Source organism: Saccharomycodes ludwigii, chromosome VII (genome assembly GCF_020623625.1).
Source record: "Saccharomycodes ludwigii strain NBRC 1722 chromosome VII, whole genome shotgun sequence".
NCBI classification, from domain to species: Eukaryota; Fungi; Ascomycota; class Saccharomycetes; order Saccharomycodales; family Saccharomycodaceae; genus Saccharomycodes; species Saccharomycodes ludwigii.
In genome coordinates, this window is record NC_060206.1 from 733,308 (window position 1) to 754,703 (window position 21,396).

The 21,396-nt window shown below is 31.6% G+C and overlaps 9 protein-coding genes across 9 annotated transcripts; 4 read left to right on the plus strand and 5 right to left on the minus strand.

Annotated features, from left to right (window-relative positions):
• Positions 1–345: 345 nt before the first annotated feature.
• On the plus strand, positions 346–2,295 carry GUT2 (glycerol-3-phosphate dehydrogenase; the record flags this gene model as incomplete). The annotated part of the gene is made up of 1 exon (XM_046081233.1): positions 346–2,295. The coding sequence occupies one exon, from the start codon at positions 346–348 to the stop codon at positions 2,293–2,295; it is 1,950 nt and encodes a 649-aa protein (XP_045932899.1).
• A 233-nt stretch (positions 2,296–2,528) lies between these two features.
• UBP7 (ubiquitin-specific protease UBP7) lies at positions 2,529–5,843 on the minus strand (the record flags this gene model as incomplete). Its single annotated transcript, XM_046081234.1, has 2 exons — positions 2,529–2,544; positions 2,695–5,843. 2 exons carry the CDS (start codon positions 5,841–5,843, stop codon positions 2,529–2,531), a joined length of 3,165 nt encoding a protein of 1,054 aa, XP_045932900.1.
• A 616-nt stretch (positions 5,844–6,459) lies between these two features.
• Positions 6,460–8,925, plus strand: BAS1 (Bas1p; the record flags this gene model as incomplete). The annotated part of the gene is made up of 1 exon (XM_046081235.1): positions 6,460–8,925. One exon carries the CDS (start codon positions 6,460–6,462, stop codon positions 8,923–8,925), a length of 2,466 nt encoding a protein of 821 aa, XP_045932901.1.
• A 1,073-nt stretch (positions 8,926–9,998) lies between these two features.
• COA1 (Coa1p) lies at positions 9,999–10,643 on the plus strand (the record flags this gene model as incomplete). The annotated part of the gene is made up of 1 exon (XM_046081236.1): positions 9,999–10,643. One exon carries the CDS (start codon positions 9,999–10,001, stop codon positions 10,641–10,643), a length of 645 nt encoding a protein of 214 aa, XP_045932902.1.
• A 456-nt stretch (positions 10,644–11,099) lies between these two features.
• Positions 11,100–12,209, minus strand: SCDLUD_005317 (uncharacterized protein; the record flags this gene model as incomplete). The annotated part of the gene is made up of 1 exon (XM_046081237.1): positions 11,100–12,209. The coding sequence occupies one exon, from the start codon at positions 12,207–12,209 to the stop codon at positions 11,100–11,102; it is 1,110 nt and encodes a 369-aa protein (XP_045932903.1).
• A 474-nt stretch (positions 12,210–12,683) lies between these two features.
• On the minus strand, positions 12,684–16,769 carry BNR1 (formin BNR1; the record flags this gene model as incomplete). The annotated part of the gene is made up of 1 exon (XM_046081238.1): positions 12,684–16,769. The coding sequence occupies one exon, from the start codon at positions 16,767–16,769 to the stop codon at positions 12,684–12,686; it is 4,086 nt and encodes a 1,361-aa protein (XP_045932904.1).
• Positions 16,770–17,513: 744 nt separating this feature from the next.
• On the minus strand, positions 17,514–18,122 carry SMU2 (Smu2p; the record flags this gene model as incomplete). The annotated part of the gene is made up of 1 exon (XM_046081239.1): positions 17,514–18,122. The coding sequence occupies one exon, from the start codon at positions 18,120–18,122 to the stop codon at positions 17,514–17,516; it is 609 nt and encodes a 202-aa protein (XP_045932905.1).
• Positions 18,123–18,849: 727 nt separating this feature from the next.
• SCDLUD_005320 (conserved putative copper oxidase) lies at positions 18,850–19,908 on the plus strand (the record flags this gene model as incomplete). Its single annotated transcript, XM_046076911.1, has 1 exon — positions 18,850–19,908. The coding sequence occupies one exon, from the start codon at positions 18,850–18,852 to the stop codon at positions 19,906–19,908; it is 1,059 nt and encodes a 352-aa protein (XP_045932906.1).
• A 237-nt stretch (positions 19,909–20,145) lies between these two features.
• SCDLUD_005321 (uncharacterized protein) lies at positions 20,146–20,841 on the minus strand (the record flags this gene model as incomplete). The annotated part of the gene is made up of 1 exon (XM_046081240.1): positions 20,146–20,841. One exon carries the CDS (start codon positions 20,839–20,841, stop codon positions 20,146–20,148), a length of 696 nt encoding a protein of 231 aa, XP_045932907.1.
• Positions 20,842–21,396: the final 555 nt, after the last annotated feature.

Consider the following 21,396-nt stretch of genomic DNA (forward strand, 5'->3'; position numbering starts at 1 on the left):
AAATAAAATAAAATAAAAAATAACAAAAAAATTTTTAGGTTTGAAGGAATCAACATCCAAAAAAGAAAAAAAAAACAAAGACAAAAAAATGCTTGTTAAATAAATGATCTTCCTGTTTCAAATTTATATATAAAGGAAACATCAAAATTAAATTGTTCCTGTTCTACTTTTCATTTTTTTGTTTTTTTCCTTCATTCTTTCCTTCTTTTCTTCTTTATACCTTTTAGAATATTCAAATTATATATATATATACAAACAATACAAACACTAAAAAGGGAAAAAAAACATACATATTTTGTTCCTTCTCCATCATTACTCATTCACAAAAAAAAAAAAATAAACATTATGTTTAGTACAACACGTAGACTATTATTTTCTTCCCAAAGGAAAAAGCTTTTATTGACTGCTGTTACTGCCGCTACAGCAGTGACTCTTTACTCCTGTTCATCAAAAAACAGTATCAGAAACGATGTTCTTGAAACTGCTGCTGCCATTGAAGCTATCGACAAAAAAATTGTTGCTCCTCCCGCAAGAAATGATTTGTTAAATAAAATATCTAAAACAAACCAATTTGATGTTTTGATTATTGGTGGTGGTGCTACAGGGACAGGTAGTGCTGTCGATGCCTCTACTAGAGGTTTGAATGTTGCCCTTTTGGAAATGAACGATTTTGCAAGCGGTACCTCTTCAAAATCAACAAAAATGGCTCACGGTGGTGTTAGATACCTGGAAAAGGCCTTTTGGGAATTGAGTAAATCTCAATTAGATTTGGTTATCGAAGCCTTGAACGAAAGAGCTCACATGCTACATACTGCTCCACATTTATGTAAGATCTTACCTATCATGATTCCTGTTTATCAATATTGGCAAGTTCCTTATTTCTATGTCGGTTGTAAGATGTACGATTTATTTGCTGGGTCTCAAAACTTGAAACCTGCCTATTTGTTATCTGCTTCTAGAGCCGCAGAAGTTGCCCCAATGTTGGATGCTTCTAAGTTGAAGGCTGGTTTAGTTTACCACGATGGTTCTTTCAACGATAGTAGAATGGCTGCTTCTTTGGCTGTTACTGCTGTTGAAAAGGGTGCCACCGTTTTGAACTATATGGAAGTTAAGCAATTGATTAAAAACAAAGAAACCGGCAAAGTTGAAGGTTGTGTTGCTGTTGACAGAGAGACAGGTGAACGTTATAACGTTAATGCTAAAGTGGTTGTTAATGCTACTGGTCCTTTCAGTGATCGTATATTACAAATGGACAACGATAAAGATGGGTTACCAAACGATACTGCCATATTAGCCAAGGAAAACGCTCATGCTACTGTTGCCAACAAAGTTGCCGTTGCCAATCCAAATATGGTTGTTCCCTCCGCTGGTGTCCATGTTATCTTGCCATCCTATTATTGTCCAAAGAACATGGGGTTGTTAGATGCTCAAACTGCTGATGGGAGAGTCATGTTTTTCTTGCCATGGCAAGGAAAAGTTTTAGCCGGTACAACCGATATTCCTATGAAACAAGTTCCTGAAAATCCAACTGCTACTGAGGCAGACATTCAAGATATCTTGAAAGAATTGCAACATTATATCAAGTTTCCAGTTAGAAGAGAAGATGTGTTGAGTGCTTGGGCCGGTATCAGACCATTGGTCAAGGATCCAAGAACTTCCACTAACGGTACCACACAAGATTTGGTTAGGTCCCACTTTTTGTTCACTTCTCCAAATAACTTAGTCACTATTGCTGGTGGTAAATGGACTACCTATCGTGCTATGGCTGAAGAAACCATTGATGAGGTTGTCAAAGTTGGTAAGTTTAATGCCAAACCATGTATTACCAGAAAGTTGAAGTTGGTTGGTGGTGAAAATTACTTGCCAAACTTTGGTGCCTTGTTATCTCAAGAATATGGTATTTCAAGTGTCATGGCTGAATATTTAAGTAACAACTATGGTTCCAGATCGCCAGTGATCTGTGATATGTTTAAAGAAGATCCATTGAATCAATTGCCAATTGAATTAGCCGACAAGGAGGATCTTTCCATTAATAACGGTCACATCAACTATGATTCTTTCCGTTATCCTTACACAATTGGGGAATTGAAATATTCCATGAAATACGAATACACTAGAACTGCTTTGGACTTTTTATTGAGAAGAACAAGATTCGCATTCCTAGATGCCAAGCGTTCATTAGAGGCTATAAATGGTACTGTTAAGGTTATGGGTGAAGAATTAGGTTGGGATGAAGCTAAGAGAGAACAAGAAGCTAAGGACGCCAGAGATTACATAAAGACTTTCGGTGTTTAAGTTGGTTTAATTTAATGAATATGTACACAAATGAAAAACGATAATTCCTAAAAAAAAAAAAAAAATAATAACAATAATGATGATAATGTTACAATTCCATACGTTATATATTAAAATTCCTTTTACATAAATTTTATACCTATACATAGTTATGAAAGAAAATAATTACAAAAAAAAAAAATAAATAATGATAATTCCATATTCTATATATTATAATTTCTTTTGCATAAGGTTTATACCCATAGATAACTATCGAGTCAAAAAAAAAAAAAGAAAAAAAATTATAAAGATTTATGTAGTTCAGTTTATTTTATTTTATTTTTATTTTAAGTAAATATATTATACAAAGTAACTATAAAATGCATATTTTAATTAATCCTCTCATAGAATAATACATACACGTCTCTACTAGAGACACTGATAACACCTTCATCAATATCACCATGATTATTATCTAATTTTACAGCTTCGTCATCGAAATAATACCATCTTTGGGCATCTTTATTTAAAGAATGATTCAAATCCTTGTTAACTAATGCAGTGTAATGCCCACTAATCAAATTGCCTGAATGATTTACCAGTCCATATAGCCTATATTTTACAACACTGTTATTTTTTAAAACAATATTCAATATTAGAGGGTAGGTGACAATAGCGTCATTTTTCTTTGTCAAATCGTAATAAAATCTTGATAGATGCACGATTAATATAGGTGGCATTGTAATAAAATTCAAAGACTTTAAGGTAGTTAATTTTCCGGACCAACCCTTGCCATTGTTCCCATCATCTGTAGTGTTATTCAGTTTACTTGAATTGTTAACGTTTTCTGTATTACTGGAGTGTGATTTCCAAAGCCTTCTTTTTAAAGAGGAATCTGACGGACTTATTAGAATATTTTCCTCATTGGATGTCGAGCCATTGGCTTCTTTTCTGAAGGGACTTCTAGATCTCAGATAATGATGTCCGTGATGAAAGTTGAAGAAACCTTTGCTGCTTTTGTTTGAAGAGTGATTGTTGTTTGATTCTGTATTATCTTCCTTGTTCGTTTTAATATGTGCACGACTACGAATGTTTTCTTTTTCTTTAAAACTTGAATGCTGTGTACCACATTTTGGACAATCCCATGCATTATCACCAGCCAAGATTTCATCATTAGTGAACAAATTGATACAATCTTCCAACTTGATTTTTTTTTTCTTTTTGGTTTTCAACAATTTACTAGATTCAACTCTCGGAATAGCTAGAGACAAAACATAAAACGTTGAGTAATTGTACGACGAATACCCACATCGTTGACATTGTAAACAGTTTTCTATTTGACCTTGAAATATTTCATCAATAGGAGACACACCATTTGAATTGAAATTCTCTTCAAACCACTTATCATACATTTTAGGATTAACACATAGTAAATCGTCTGAATGCAAGAGCAAATTAGGATAATCTTTTAAAACAGTCTCTTTATTTGACAACTCATCATGCAATTGGTCCAATACAAACAATAAAAACTCTTGGGTATCCTGTTGGTCCGTTGGAATATTCAAATCTGGTCTCAACAAATTACAACTTTTCAAAAACCCACTAGGGACCACAGAACATCCACCATTCATGTACATTTTAGTAAATATGGTATGGAAAGATTTTGACAACTGATACTTTTTTTTATATTCTGGTTGAAAGTACTCTCTGTATTTGCTTGATAAAAAGATACCACGAAAGACGGGTGTGCCAAATAGACATTGTACCATTGCATTGATATAGCATGTGTTTCCCAAATTTCTTAATCCTGCCACCGACAGTGAAACATACTCATTAGAACTGGCTTCAATTGTTGGAATACCGTGTATCAATATCGCTTGGTTTGATGGGGTGCGCGCCAACTCTTTTGTATTATACGATCCGTTTTGCAGTCGCTTTTGCGGTATTGGCATTCTTGGACGATTGTAGGCTGTAGAAGCGTTTTGTGAAACTAGTATTTTGGGTGGCAACGCAGGTGGCTGGCTTACAGACGACATATCTGCTACACCGGAGAGAAGTACTTTGTCTATGTTCTTTGTAGCATCAAAACTGCTACCACTGCTGTTGCTACTAGTGGAAGACGAGTTTGCCAGACTAGTGGATGTCACGTGTGGATGCTGATGTGTGTGGTGATGGGTGTCTTCGCGTCTGTAGAGATAAGCAGAAGAGTTAAAATTTGGCGATTCTTTGCCTTTTATATGCAAGAGTTTTTTCCACTGATCATATCCTCCCAGTAGAATCTTTGGTGTATGTTGCAATTTTAAATCAGATGTGTACAGTATTTGGAAGAATTTCAATTGATAGTCAAAATCAATATTCATATATGTTTTCATGTCCGTATAGTAAACCACATACTTAAAAGAGGATATATTGTTAAACAGTTTATATTGATCATTGGGTAAACTAGTCTTCAAAGTGCTATCTAACTGAATAGCTGATTCAAGAATTTTCCCGCCATTGGGGCTTTTGAACAAACTTGGATCGATGTTAATAATGTATTTGCTAACCAAATGATTGGCTTCATACCTTTTCCGTAATCTTAAGTCAATAAGCAACAGTTCATTACTCTTATTTTGATCCGATAGTATTCTAAACAAATTTTCTGCAGATATCGATGACGTTGTTTGTACTTTTAATAACTGCACCATTGAATCGTCTTGTTCCTCTTCTTCATTTGGCCACATATATATAGAATGATACGAGTCCTTTCTATGTGTTTGGTAGCGATTAACATCGAAGGTGGAAGTGTTTGTATAGTCTTTGTTAAAAGCTGGCGAAAAAAAGGGTGGCTGTTCCTGAAGTTGTGTAGGGGTTTTATTAATAATAGATGGTACTATCAAGTGATCATTTCTTGTGGTTTCTGGTGCTTTCCAAAAAATGGAATTGTCATCATCATCTTCGTCTTCATCGTCATCATATTCCTCTCCTCTTTCTCTATCATTTCCTTTATAATTGGGATAATTTTTGGAAGCTACGTTATTGTCCTGATTATTAATTGACAAATTTTTTGATTTGGTACTTGTGATTGAATATGCCCTTCTTCTATTAATTTTTGTTACGTCATTTACCACTTGATTTTGTTGTAAAATATTTGTAACTTGGTTAACTACCATTAATAGAACATTGCTCATATTAGATTCATCTTGATATATTTTCCTCATGTCTAAATATAAAGAGTATGATTTATTAATGCTGTGAAATTGGATTGATTCTGGTATAATTAGATATATATAGAAAGAACCAATAATGAATTCTACCAAACCAAAAATATCATCTTTATTATCATTACTGCCGTTATCTATAGTAGTATCAATGATATTACCTTTTTTTAATTTATTATTCAGCCATGATTTGTACTGTTCAAAATGATATTCAGTTTCTTCCAACAAATCAATTAAATTTTCTAGCTTCAGTTTTGGAAACTTTGGTTTCACATAATAGCTGAAAGTGCTTTTCACAATGTTTAATAGTTCTCTGGAATATTCAGGAGTATATGAAGAAAATGGTAGCTTTGGTAGATTATCAGCCATTTTCTAATTTTTATTTATTTATTTATTTATTTATTTATTTCTATTAATTATTGTAAAATCAGTAATTTTTTTTTTTTTCTTTCTTTCTTTTGAAAGTAAAAAGATAATCAGAGACAGCAAAAATTTATCAAGATTAAATAAATCGAAATGGGTTTTATTTATGCTTTTTGCAACCTGAACCGCCTCCCTTTTTATTTATTTTATTTATTTGTTTATTAAAAGAAAAAGATTTGTCCGAAATTATTCGGATAAAATGTAATAATCCGAATTACTCAACATACGGAAACACGGATATTTGATTTTCGGATATAATGCAAACCGGGTAACAATGTCATCAGAACTTAAATAAAAAAAAAAAAGAAAGAAAAAAAAAAAAAAAAGAAAGTGGGTATATAAACGATAACCTTTCCTTTTTCTTTTTCTTTTACTTTGCAATGATTTAAAAAAAAAAAACCTCCCCCCATCAATCATTCTCAATTGTTTGTGTTCAATATAATCACTGTTCAGACCTCCCCCATTCCCTTAATTGTCTTATCAATATTATACTTTCAAATCTTATATATATATATATATATTTTTTTTTTTTTTTTTTTTTTTTTGGAATCTGTCATTAATAATGGCTGGAGAAAAAGTAAATAAAAATATCACCGAATCCTCTGAACTCACCACTACTAAGAATACCACCAACAAACCACAGAAGAGAATAACTGTCGATGCATTAGAAATCTCGGAAAAATTAGGCTTTACAATTCATAGAAAAACAAACCGGGTATTATGGACTGAAGATGAAGATCAAAAAGTTTTAAACTCTGTAGATGAAATGGTGAAAAACTTGGGATATGCACGTGGGTTGGATTATTTAAAAGAGAATCCAACTATGGCACCTGGTGTCTTGGAGTATCTAGATTGGGATCTTATATCAAAGCAGCATTTCCTCAATAATGAGCGTAGAAGGGGGAAAGATATAAAGAAAAGATGGAATAGCACGTTAGATCCAAATTTGAAAAGGGGCAAATGGTCCAAAGAAGAAGATGATCTATTGTTAAAAACATACACCAAATATGGACCCCATTGGCTCAAAATTTCTAAGGAGATTCCAGGTAGAAATGAAGATCAATGTTCCAAAAGATATGTCGAGGCACTTGATCCCAAGCTATCTGAGGGTAGGCTTAGATCATGGAGTTTAGAAGAGGACTTGTTGTTAATATCCATGGTGAAGGAGCATGGGACAAAATGGAGGACGATATCGACGGAAATGCAGTCGAGGCCCAGTTTAACGTGTCGAAATAGGTGGAGGAAAATAATAACAAGTGTTATAAGGAAGAGGGCTTCCAAAGATATCATGGAAGCTGTTAAAAACACTGGTGCATCTTTAGAGAGTATCGAATTGGGATTGAATAAAAAAGGTCAAAGAAAACCTGCTGATAAAGAAGTAAATGATCTTTGTAAGGAAGATAATGTTATGTCTGTTGGAGAACATAAACATCTACTTAGTAGGGAAAGCCATGATATACTGGATGGAGGGAACAATGATATAGTCAGCGGAAAAAATGATAAAAAAAAACAGCAACATTTTTCCACATCTAAGAACGAAAAAGCAAAGACGCATTTTACAAATAAACTGGATAATACCATGCCTGAGCCGATATTATCTCCAGAATCCACACAGGCAGGAAAAAAAATACCTAGAGGCATTCAAATTAATCAAAATAGAAATACAACAACTCCAACTATTGATAAAACCCAAGTGGAATTATTAAACAAATCGCCATCTCCAAGTATTTTGGACTATAAATCCCAAAAATGTTTTGTCCAGTTACCGAAAATTACCAACCAAACATCTCCAATTGATAATAATGAAAAAAGTTATACCAACACAGACCCTAATAACCATACACCTGGTCTTATTGGTCATAAAAATTTGACCGCAAAAAATAAAGGGGAAAACAAAAGTGGCAATACTATAATTGGGAACATTGCCCCCACTCCCGACAAAATGCAATGGAAATATACTTTAAAAGATAACATGGGATATTCACTTTCAAATGGGGTTATTAGTTCTTCGGAATTGGTGAATGAATTAATAATGGAGGCTAAAAAGAATAACTTAAAAATATCAATTCATCAACATATACATAATCATTATGGTAATCATGGCAATAACACAGGAACCACGGATATTTTGTTCCAAAGCAATGAAACGTCGCCTGAATCTATAAACGCAGGATCAACTAATAACTCTATCAATTTTATGAAAAACAATACGCATGCTAATCATGAAGCAAATTTAATTACTGGGGCCTCTCCTTTAGCGAGTTTAGACCCTCTTGATGGTAACAATGGATTTACCTCACTTACCACGACACAATTTCCACAACCAACATTTCCAGTTAGTAGACCACCAAGTTCTCTGGGTGGGGCTCCAAACACACCTAAGATTATGCAGGATCTACAAGAAATGGGAATAAGCAGACATAGACATTTCAAGACACTACCGCCAACTGTCAAACCCAAATTGGGATCATCTGATTCTTCTAAATTGACAGATATTAATAGGATTTTAAACTCTAATATGTCAAGTAGTAGATGTCGAAGGAAGAATGAACGGAAGAGACGGGTAAGTGACAATACCAAACTAGGGTCTGAATCTGAGGGAAATACACCTGTTAGTAGTATTAGTAGTACTAATTCTGCTGTCAATATCTCATTAAATACAAATATTCAGGGATCTTTTCCTGAGAAAAGATGTAAAATTCATAGAATTAAGAATGAATCTAAAAATATTTCACATCGTGAATCTAGAGGATCATCTTCATCACATAATTTGGAGGAAGAAGAAGGACCTGATTTTTGGGAGAGCTTACGTTCTTTGCAGCCCGGTCCAGCTTTAAACAAAGACACTGAAAATGAGGATGATTCAAGGTTGGAGCTGTTTTATCAATTTTTTGGGCCGCCAGAGACTTCTACTATTTATTATTCCTCAGCGGCATTAAACAAAAAAAATATGAAGGTTACAGAGCAAACTGAAGACTCTGAAAAAGGATTGGATGAAGATTACCTTTTACCATTTAATCCGAGTTAAGAAAAGGAAGGGGGAGGGAAGTATAGTACATAGGAAGTATAAATTACATAATATTTGTTATTATTCTATATATATATATATATATATATATATATGTTTATCGGAATGAATATAGTAAAAAATAAATTCTACAGGAATAGTAATATGTAAATTTGGATACCCATTTTTTTTTAGTAAACAAGGTTTAATATGAGTGGTAGAAATAAAAGTTTTCACAATTATTTGCGTACAAATGATGAGGATGAACTGGCTGATGCTACACTATAATCGTAGACTGTTTCACCTACCTCTAAATACTTGCCAACAAAGTTCTGGAAACCGGGATCTTGAAGTAAAAAATCTTTATTTAAAGTTAATCCTGTGTTTCTTCTTATTCCAGCCAAACAGGTGGAAACCAAAACCAAATCAGCAGCAATATGAATAGTTTTCCCAAGCTATATATATATATATATACATTATGAAGTGATCAAGCACATGTATAATGAACTCCAAAAGGAAAAGTATATACATGATAAAGATTTCAATTTTTGATGTTAGTAGAGAAAGGCACAAGCTAAAAAAAAAAAAAAAAAAATACATCCCAATAAAAAGCATATCTACATGGACCAATAATATAGGCTTGATATACTGTATTCTTGGTATTAACATTTTAGAAACATACCAATGTCATTTTCACGTGTGTTATTTTCTGTAAAGTTGTCCAGTCTTTGGATTGATTTTGTTTTTTTTTGTTTTTGTTTTTGTTTTGTTTTGATTAATTTTGAAGTTGTTTTGCTTGCTTGCAAATTTTTTTTTTTTTTCTTTCTTTTTTAATTTCAAAAAAAAATAACGAAAAAATAAAAAAAATATCAAATAAAGCACAAATACCATCGAATTTACCCCTTCTTTACAATTTTCTTTTGTCTTTTTTTTCTTCTGTAAAACAAAAACAAAATTAAAAAAAAAAAAAAAAAAAGGTATAATAAACCATAAAATTTAACTAACTTTTTTATTTCTGTCATTATATCTATTTAAAGAGACATAAGAGAAGAAGAAAAAAAAAATTAAAAGACTCCTTTATATATAAAAACACTATGCTATGTTTTAAAAATCAATTAACTAAAAGGGTGATATTGAATGGTAGTAAAATCCATACATCAAAATGGTTATCATTTCCTTTAAAGAATAGCTATTCCCAAATTACAAAAAGGACTTTGTTTACCACTATTCCAACTTTGACACAGTCACCTGGAACTTTACCGCCTATCAATGATAAATTGGAAGAATCAAATACAAAAAAAAAACGTCCAATGACTGTGAATGATACTTTACCAGACCCCTTCAAAGATAAGCTCAAGAATAGAGTCCAATTTATTGTATTTGTTGTTACTACCACTATAGCTTTGTTATGTTTGTTTAATTACGAGAAAACACAATCTCCAATTGTCACAAATACACTATACCAATTACGTAGATCACAAAGAATTAGAGAGTTGTTGGGTAACAATATTGATTTCGAGGGATTGTTCCCTTGGGTTTTTGGTGAATTGAACCAAGTTGCTGGGAAAATAAACATTACTTTTTATGTTAAAGGTACCAAAGGTGTTAGAGGAACAGTCAGATTGGTTGCTGACAAGAACAATGAATTTAACGAGCTTTTCATTAAAGACTGGAGTATTACTATAGGAAATGAAAAAATTAATTTGGTCGATGAGGAGGAAAATGCCAAAATTGAGTAGTTGACAATGACCTCATTAGTTTTACTTTATTTTTAAGTTATTTCTTGGGTTTTCTATTGAGCACATGCCTCTTGTATATAAACATGTATGTTTATAGTTTAATCAAGGATTTCTTTATTTTATTACATCTTATCATTGACTGTAAAAAAAAAAAGTAATTTTGTATATATTGCCAATGTTATAACAAAAAAAAAAGGGAATATACATGAATTTAAAAAACAAGAGTAAAGAAAAAAAGAAAAACTTATATTTCGAAATGGTACAGAAGATTTAAATAATCAAAAAGATAAAAAGTACAAGGAGGAAGGAGGGGGATGAGAAAAAAAAAAAAAATTAATAAATAAAAGATCATAATAAATCCTAAAGCATCTGATTGGAATGTCTATTCAGTATTTTTTTTTTTTTTTTTTTTTTTTTTTTTCTTCTTTTTTAATAGCCGATAATTTCTAAATGTTATTATATTTTGGGTCTCAAGCTATCGATGAAGTCCTTTTTATTCTGTGAATAATTCGTGTAATCATTTTCATACTGATCTTCTTCCTCTATTGTGGAAGCTTGCTCAATGTTATGATCTCCAACGGGTCCTATAACCGGATTACTATTTTCTCTCAGTGAGGATTGGATCGAAAGATTATCGGATATTTGGTTTTCATCATCAAAAATGCTTTCCCTCTTATCGTTAAAATTATCACGTATTTTGGACGAGTTGCTACCAGAAGTATGATCTGGGACCAAATATGTTGTAGAAGAGACATTATCATCATGTTTTTTCAAATTACGTATACTAGATTTCGTCTGCATCTTATAGCTGTTATGTCGTGTTATTGACGAGGAATCTTTTAAAGATGGATAAGACCCAACTTTTTGTAGATTGTGTGATGAGGTAGATGGGTGTCTTGGATAGTAGTTTCCATAATCTTGGCTGTTTAAATTCCGAACTAACATGTTTTCCGTAGAAGTATAAGGAGTTGTAAGTTGTGAGGTGTGATGCTGTTGTTCCGGATCTTTTGAGAGTGTATCTAGGGCAATAGAATCTTTGTCTGTATCTTTGAATATTGGAACATATGTATCATATAAGATTGAGTTATTCATGATCATATGCTGTTTGTTATTTTCAGGGGGATTATTCTTGTTCTCAGCATTATTTATATTTTCTGTACTATTATCAGTATGGTTTCCGAGTTTGAGTTCTTCATTGCTATTAAAATTAGTGGGATAGTATTGCTCATACATGTTTTTGACCATATTTCTTCTATACGCGGGGACATATCTAGAGGAAGATGATCTTTTCAGTGTATTATTTGGCTTAATAATAGAATCTGTTTTATGGTCATCTGTGTCATCTAGCATTTGTTGTGTGCTATTATTATTATTGTTATAATATTCTTTCAGATCATTTATATTTGATATCACTAAATCACCATTCAGACTATGACCATCATCTTCTCGTAATTCCTTTTTAAATCTTTCTTGCATTTTTATCCAAAATGCCAAGGCGAGTACCACTGCTACAGCACATGGAATACCTATAGCACAGCCAACAGTTACTGATGTACTGGTTCCCATATTTATATTATTATTTGTTTTCTTTTGCTATTTCTCCTTACTTAAACAAGGAAATTTTATATGAGTCTCGGATAATACACTAGAAAGGATGATATTTTGATGTTATCTTTTATGATAAATGTTTTAGTTTTTAGTTTTTAGTTTTTCAAAATATTCTTTATCTAAGATCTCGATTTAGGCTTATAAAAAGAAAAAAAAAAAAAAAAAAAAACTAAAACCGCCTTACAAAAGAAAAATTATTACACCTTTTTTTTTCTTTTTGCTTAAAAAATAAAAAAAATAAAAAAAATAAAAAAAATAAAAAAAAAAAAAGAAAATTATTCCCAATTGAGATATTTCCTAATCGGGAAACAAACAAATAGCCATTTTAATATAAAGTTCTAGACCTTTAAATTTTCCATGTTACAAAACAAAAATTAAAAATTAAAGCAAAAATCATGAAAAAAAAACCCCCATCGCTATCAACATTTTTTGTTACAAATTTTGAGTACCTTTTATCAATGTTTGAGTTCTGTTTAATAAAGAATTTGATCTATTTTTAGTAGTTGTAGTCCCCTTTTTCACAACTTTAACTTGCTTTTCATCATCACCGACAATTTCTTCATTATTTCCATGTTCATCAGCATTAGGAACGCTTTTCAATTTATGAATTAAAAAATCAACCACTGCAGGTGATTCTTCATACACTTTTTCTTCTTGTTTTTCTATCACTTGCTTAGTAAGCCCGTTTCTTAAAATATCCTCATATTTTGTTTCATTTTCAATAATCTTTGATTGTTCTTGCTCATATTTTTTCTTACGTTCTAACAACAAATCTCGTCTTTCCTTATACATTCGTTCGGCTTGTTCTTTTTCCAAATTATCTTTGCGAACTTTCTTTAACTCAACGTTAAAATTTATAAACGTTTGGAAAAACTCTGCTTTAGATTCCTCACTTTGTGGGGTTTCTCCATAAAGTTTCATTGTTTTTGATAAGTCATCCATTGTCAACTGGTACTGGTTTCTTAACAAAGTTGATTTTCTTTTGGCTCTCGTTACTTCTGGCATCAATTTTTCCACAACCAAATCACCTTCCCCTAATAAAGAAGTGTCAGAAAATTTACCCTTCTCAAAAATATCGGAAACAGTTTTAATTTTTTTAAAAAAGTCCTTGCATTCCATTTCTACAGAATCAATGGATAAATTACCCAAGGTTTCTAGCCTATTTAATTTATTCAAGTATTCACTTAGCTCATCATCAAATGCCGTCCTGATTATCTCCTCAACAAAATGAAGCAAAGAAATTTGATTATTGCTATTGCTTTTAACAAAACCAAGTTTGTTCAATGAACTTAATCTAAATCCATCAGTTTTTTTGTAATTCATAAAATTTCCTATGGATATAATGATATAGAAAATCTTCTCCATGTGTTTTGAATTTTGTAATAGGTTCAAGGCGTCGTCTATTTTCTGCAACTTGAATAAAATATCATAATAATCTTTTTCAAAATTTGTCAAAATGACTAGGCATTTAGAACGTATCTCCCAATAATGTCTAAGTTTATAACATAAATGGTAGTATATTTGATCCCATCTTTCAAGTTCATCCAGACTTTTCAATCCGTCTTCGTAATCCTTATAGCTCTTCAGTGCAGTTTTTGGCACATGACACAAATCCTCCTTGGTGAAAAATTCTAGCACAATGTGATTTTCTAGTATAGCTTTATCGCATTGTAGCACTTTTGTGACAAATTGTTTAACAGTTAAAGAAGAATATACGTGTAAATTTATGCCAAACTCATGTGCCAATTCCATTGTTAAATATGTCTTTTTTAATACTTTTTTGTTTTTAGAGTTATCACTATTAGCCCTTTTATCAGTTCTCCCAATGCTGTTCCCTCCTTCTTGGTGTTTATTCGTTCTGTTGAATGGTTTAATTTGGAATAAATGCAGCACCTTAGCATAAATACCCAATTCTTCTAGTTGTTTATCAACTTCCACCCTATATTCAGAGTTATCCCATAAAGTTCCATCAACTGAGCTCAATCTATCCCAATGAACTTGCTTTAGTTTTATTTCTGGTTTAGGAGTCTCTAAATTTTTGTTTGAGAGGGAACTGTCATTATTTATTTTTAAAACTTTTGGAGATAAGGAAGAATTAAGAGGGGGAGGAGGAGGAGGAGGTGGTGGTGGTGGTAACAAGCCTGATCCTTTATTCAATCCACTCTTCTCTAAAAATGGCGGTAGTGGTGGTGGTGGCGGCGACAAACCTGATCCTTTATTTGGTGCACTGTTCTCTAAAAATGACGGTAGTGGTGGTGGTAATGGTAACGAACCTGATCCTTTATTCAATGCACTGTTCCCTAAAAATGGCGGTAGTGGTGGTGGTGATGGTGGCGGCGACAAACCTGATCCTTTATTTAATGTATTATCCTTTAAAAATGGTGGCAGTGGTGGTGGAAGCGGTAGTGAAGGTGATACAGTTTTTACCAAACCCTCCTTGTTTTTGAACAATGACGGTAATGGAGGCGGACTTGGTATAGCTGACAGAGAAGGCAAAGATTCTACCGATTCCAGAAAAGATGGTACCGGTGGTGGTCCGAACAAAAAACTCTTGCTTTGTAACTTTATTGGAGATTCCCCTATTAAAAACGGTTCCTTTCTTTTCAAGATATCAGTGTTCTCAGATTTTATATTGTCGAAACTAGAAGGAATTATAGTTGATGAAAACATCAAACCTTGCCCACTGGCATTTTCTATAGAAGCACCTAAGATGGACTTGCTGGTCGGAACGTTTTTTTTATTTTTCAGCGGAGAACTTGTAACAAACTTTTTTAATGCTAAACCGCTGTTATTTATGTCATCGGCAGAAAAGTTAGAGTTCTTAATATTGAAGCTGGATGTGTAATCATTTTCATTATCTGATGCAGCCATAGAAGACAATGACAAAACTCTACTACTTTTCGTCATACTGTTGTTTAGTTTTTTCAAATTATCAAATAAAGTAACTTTTGTTTCCGTGGCTGGAGAAAATTGCTGAATATTACTATTACTATTATGAACTATTTCCATGTCAAGTTGTTTCTGTAGTTTTCTTCGTTGTTCGTTCAATTTTTCTACTTTTATTTCATAATCCTTTAGTTGGGAATTACAGGTTTCCAACTGTATGCTTTTGTTTTCCAAGTCCTTGATTAGATCATCCTTAGATAAGCTGTTAATTTCCTTTAAATGTTTGACTTCCTTGTTCAACTCTTCAATTTTTAATTTTGAGAGTTCTAACGAATTCAATGCCCTGCTTGCTATTTGGTCTGATTGTAAACTGTCCATTAAATCATTAATAGAAAATTGAATAAGATTATTTTTTTCTGGTTCCGCGATATCTTTATAATGGCTCTTATAGTAGTTTAAAACAGTTTCCAAAAACTTTAAAAGCTTTGTTGAATCTGAAAGAGAAGCATTACTCAAAAAATCTATTAATGTTTCCAAACAGTTGTTGACGGGGGATTCTAAAAAATCGTTCCTTGATAATAGTATTAATTTCCGCATATTTGATGAAAGCACACTTTCAAAAGTAGTCAGTTTTGGATCAAACTGTGCCAATATAGAGTCTTCTAAATTTCTAAACTTTGTGATTTCCTTGTTCAATTTTTCGCTGTTCAACTCTTGGAATTTTGGCAAAAGTTTACTGCCAAACTCATTATTTTCTAAAGTAAGAATTGTGTCGTATTTTTCCTGTGATGATTTACTTGCTTGGACAATTGATATTATTAAAAACATTGTTGCTAATGCATAGTTTTCAGGAAGCTGTTCAGAAAATAAAGAATCCTCATCAAATGAATTTTCAAAGCTTGCCTCTAAAGTTTGTGAAACTACATCAAACCAGTGAGAATAAAAACTGCCCAAATACTCAACTACTTTATCACGCCCATTATTATCATTTAAATAAGTCACCATTAATAAAATTTCTGTGCTCATCAAGCGTATTCTAATTGAAACTGTATAATTTGATCCATAAATGAGCTGAGACAGAATTTTGATTAATTTATCTGACTGCACAACGGTCATTTGTCCTAAGTCATGGTTTAGAATTGTTTTGATGATCTGTAGTAAAATCAGTAGAAATTGGAATGTAGTATTTCCAGAATCATTTATCTTGGAAATAACAATGCTAAAAATATTTAACAACAAACTCAGTCCATTATATTTTTTTTGCAAAAATTCTTTACAAACATCTTTTTGTCTTAATAACTTTTCTAATTTATAATAATCTCTAATATTTAGAGAGTTTGTTCTCAAGTGGCAACAGCATTTTTCTAAATTTACAAATGGATTAGCACTTTTAGCTTTTGAATATGATTCAGGATTATGGTCCTTACAAACTAGTTCCCATTTTCTTCTAAAAGATGTATGAGATAAAGCTGCCTTAGCATCTGGTGGAAAAGCTCTTTTTTCTAGCATCTGATAAAAGTAGTAATCAATTATTTCATTATTCTTTGGTTGATATTCCACAGAAAAGACAATTTCATTGTGGCTATTATTATTCTGATCTATCATAGTAGTAATATCATGTTCACTTATCATATATATGTTTATATAGGAAGAGGTGAAAGAGAAAAAGGGGAGAGAGAAAAAGGGAAAAGAGAAAAAGGGAAAAGAGAAAAAGGGAAAAGAGAAAAAGAGAACTTTAATATAAAACAGAAAGTGATGACTGTTATATTTTTTTTTTTAACTTTTATCAGTCAAACTAAAAAGAAAGATGCAATTTTATATGTTTTATTTTTCTGATTCGCTGTTTACAAAAAAAGAAAAAAAAAAAAAGAAAAAAAAAAAAAATGAGTTTTGGATATCGCGAGCAGAACGCTCATTTATAAAATTTGGAAACGTTTGGAAAAGCTGTGGAAATTTCGATTTTGGGTCAAAAAAAAAAGAAAGTCACACAGAAAATGCCGCAGTGACGTAGCTGAAAGGCCTGGCCAGATCTGAAACTTGATTATTTTATCACATTTTACAAAGAGATAAATATCAATTAAAATGACCTTAAAAAATAAAAGTGATTGAATTACCCATAGCTTTCAATCATTCCATATCCCTCTCTCTCTTAATAGTAGCTATAATTGATAATACCTACTGATTCCAATTGACTAAAATGCTTTTCTTTTTTTTTTTGAAACGAAATCTGCCATTACTACCAAGCAATGTTTTAAATCGTAAAAACAAAATATATATATATATGTTGTCCGAAGCCGAAATTATTCGGTCAAAAATATAATATAATCCGAGTAATCCATAAAGGCGGAATCATCCAAGTTGAACATCCCACAAATTTTACATATCATCGACCAATTCGGTTAATAATTGGTGTTTTAATTTGTCTAATGTGGTGAACTGAGTATTAGACAGTTCAGACCAACTGTTTATCAAATAATTTAATTGTACAAATAAAGAATGTTTGTTCTTCCAAAAAAATTTAGCTTTGTAGTTAAAATTACGAACAATAATAGTATCCAGTTCTACAACATTACTTTTGTTAGAGGAGCTTCCATTTAGTCTTATAACTTTATTTAATTTCAAATTATTGGATGGATAGTTTTTGGGAATTGACAAAAGTGCTCTGTAAGTTGAGTGCGATTCTTTTATATCCAAAGAATATAAATAAACATACTGTGATTTTTTGAACAGTTTGAAAGTAGGCAATTTATATTGACACAGTTTCATCTCATTTTGTAAAATTTTATAATTGTCTTGTCTTTCTTTGTATTTTTGGGTTTTTTTGTTAAATTCCTCTACTTTGGAGCTTTTAGATGAAAAATCTCTGTCTGTTTTAGACTCATCAGTTCCTCCAGTACTGTTAAGTTTAGCGTGGCGTTTTGGCTTATAGTTTCTTTTTTTCTTTTTTGGTTTTTGAGTTGTATTAATAGTAGGAGTAGTATCCATTTGTTCAGAATTGAGGTATTGTTAGGATTTTTGAGAAGATATGGAAAAAATGGGAGAAAAGTGGTATCTTTTTATGTATATATAACAGTATTATGATATTGTGGATCTTTTACTTTTGATTGATTATTTCCCTCTTTAATTTTGCTCTTATTTCGAAATAGAATGTAAAAAAAATTTGAGCAAATTAAAAAAAAAAAAGAAAAAAAAAAATGTCAGATTTTACACTGCGATTCTTACACGAAAAATGTTTTTTTTTTTTTCTGTTTCTTTTTTAATCAACTCATCAATTATTTTATATACGCAAAATTATAAAATAAAAAAAAAGAAAATAGAAATATGCTCGATTAACCACTTATTCCCTCATGTCTATTGGCTAAATGCCTTTAAAGATTTCTTTTTTTATTATTATTATTATTATTATTTAGAGATGCTAGACAAAGGAAACTATTATATGCCCATTTTTATTTTTATTTTGAAATAAGATTCAAGGGTGGAATTGTCTTACATGCTCATAAAAAAAAATTAGCTGAGTCATATAAATATTTTATGATGAAAAATCTTTGAAATAATTATATATATATATATATATTTATATATTTGGAAACATTTCTTTTGGTTCATTTTTTTTATTATTTTTTCTCTATCTGTTCTTCTTCAATGGTATACTTTAAACAACAGAAGTAACTAAAACCCACAAAACCACGTTCGGCATAAATTATAAAGAAAAATGCAAATCACTGCTAGCCTAGCCACCTTATTTTTAGCTTTAGCTCCTGCTGTTAACGCACACTTTAGAATTCCATTCCCAGGTGAAAGAAATTCTACCAATTGGGGTACTCAAACCACTGCTCCATGTGGTGGTGACAATACCACCGTTTTGCCACGTTATGAATGGAATCCAAATGGTTCTCCTATAGATTTATTCATGCATCATAATAAATCTGTTGGTGCTATTTACCTATGTCCTAAGGATGACTGTAGTAAAGTTGAGGATTTCGATATTGTTGTACGTGAGCCATTCGATATGTTTACACCCGGTAACTTCTGTATTCCTGCTTTACAAATTCCATCCGAATATAATAAAGAAGGTTTCAACGGTACTTTACAAGTTGTTTACGCCTCTACCGGTTCTACATACGGTGATTACATGTATATGTACAATTGTGTTGATTTTACCATTTCTTCAGATGGACCAATTTACAATGGTTCTCAATGTTCTAACACCTCTCAAACTATTGTCGCCAACGACACCGTTTTAGATGCCGAATTTAGTTCGGAAGAAGCCACTTTAACCTCAGCTGCTCCACTAATGAGTAGTCAATCCTATAGTTTGTTAAACTCTTTCTTCACTTACACCAAAAATATGACTACTACTGCTACTACTGCCAACTCTTCTGCTACAGGTATGGCCGGTATGGACATGAGTGGTATGGACATGAGCGGCATGGATATGAGCGGTATGGACATGAGTGGTATGGACATGTCAACAACTACTGCTGTTAACTCAACTTCCACAATGTCTGGCATGGACATGAGTGGTATGTCTATGAGCGGTATGGATATGAGTGGCATGGACATGAGTGGTATGGATATGGGAAGTACTTCATCTGCAGCTGCTTCTTCTACAGCCTCTTCGGTAGCTGCTTCTTCTACTACAGATGCTTCTTCCACAACTGCTTCTTCAAATTCCACTTCTACTGTTAAATCTAAAAACGAGGCCAACTCTAGTGGTTTGAGCGCTGCTTTGACTTTGTTTGTAAGTGGACTATTGACTTTCTTGTTTTGATTTTATTCAAAACTTTTACATATGAATTAATTAATTCTCTTTTTTATTCAACTGTATATTTTGTTTTTCCATAGCTTTCATTTTAAAAGTAGGCGTTATATATATATATGTATATATGAATTATCAATTTTAATTAACCTTTATTTAAATTTATATATGTTAACAATTTTTTTTCTTAACAATAAAAAGTATATAAATATGTTTGTTGAATTTTTGCTCCTGGTTAGCTTCTGTAAGCTATAATGGTTTAGGGTAATATTCTTTTGTTAAGCTTGCCATTGTCTTCCCTAAATCGTTACTGAGTTCCTCCTCATAGCCTTTAATCAAACCATTCACATTCATAGGTGAGTTGATCTGGTGCAATTTAAACTTTGCTTGAATCTTACTAATGTCGATCTCTAAACCAACAATATTTTTCAAAAGCGCCTTTATATATTCCTCAGGAGCATCAGATATACTCCATTTTGGTTCATATTTATCTCCTTCTGGCCTTTTAGATTCTTGTTGATCACTAATCATAGCAACAATTTCTAACAATTTTTCACGATCGGTAATTATTTTTGCTTCTCCATATACATGAACAGCTGTGTAATCCCAAGTAGGAACAAATTTGTGAGTAACCTTTTTCTCTGGATACCAAGCAGGGGAAACATATGAGTTTGGACCTTGGAAGACTACCATGCATTTCTTATTTTTCTTTAACATTTCACCATGATAATTCTTAGCGGCAATATGCGCAATAAGCTTATGTTGCCCATCCTTGTCTTCCATAAATAAAAATGGTAAATGAGTTGCGCACATCTCTTGATCGTCTAACTTTCTATTAAACATAGAAGGGGCTTCATAACTGAAAAGGACACCAAATGGGTAAGATTTTATAAAGTTTATTTGTGTCTGTTCATCAGTAATTTCCATAGATTTTGGGATGTACATTTTAGTTGTTTTGATACTTTTTATTTTTTTCTTTGCTTTCGTTTTTTAACCACAATCTTAAATATAAATGTGTATGTATTCTGAAATAATAGTATTGAAACAAAAAACTTCCCCAACACCAAATAAAATAAAAAAAAAAAAGGTTAGGATATTTATATCTTTTTGTTTTTAACTTTCATTATTATTGTTCATCCTTTGTTAAAAAAACCTTATTACAACATTACAAATATTGATCAGTTTATCTTTACAGAAAAATTAAAAAAAAAAAAAGAAAAAGGAAATTGTATTAGTAAGCAAAGATACCAAATGCCATTTTCAAAGATTGTATCAAAACAAAGATAAAAACTTTGCGATATCACAAAACGCGATTAATTTCAAGTTTTAAATCATTTTTTTTTTTTTATCTTTTTTGTTGCTCGATGACTATTTTTTTTTTATCGGAAATCGAAAATAAAAACATTATCAAAGAATGAGATAAATTAAAATAAATAAATAAAAAAAATACATATATATATACATCAAAAATCTAATCTGTTTTATTAAAAAGTTTATTTT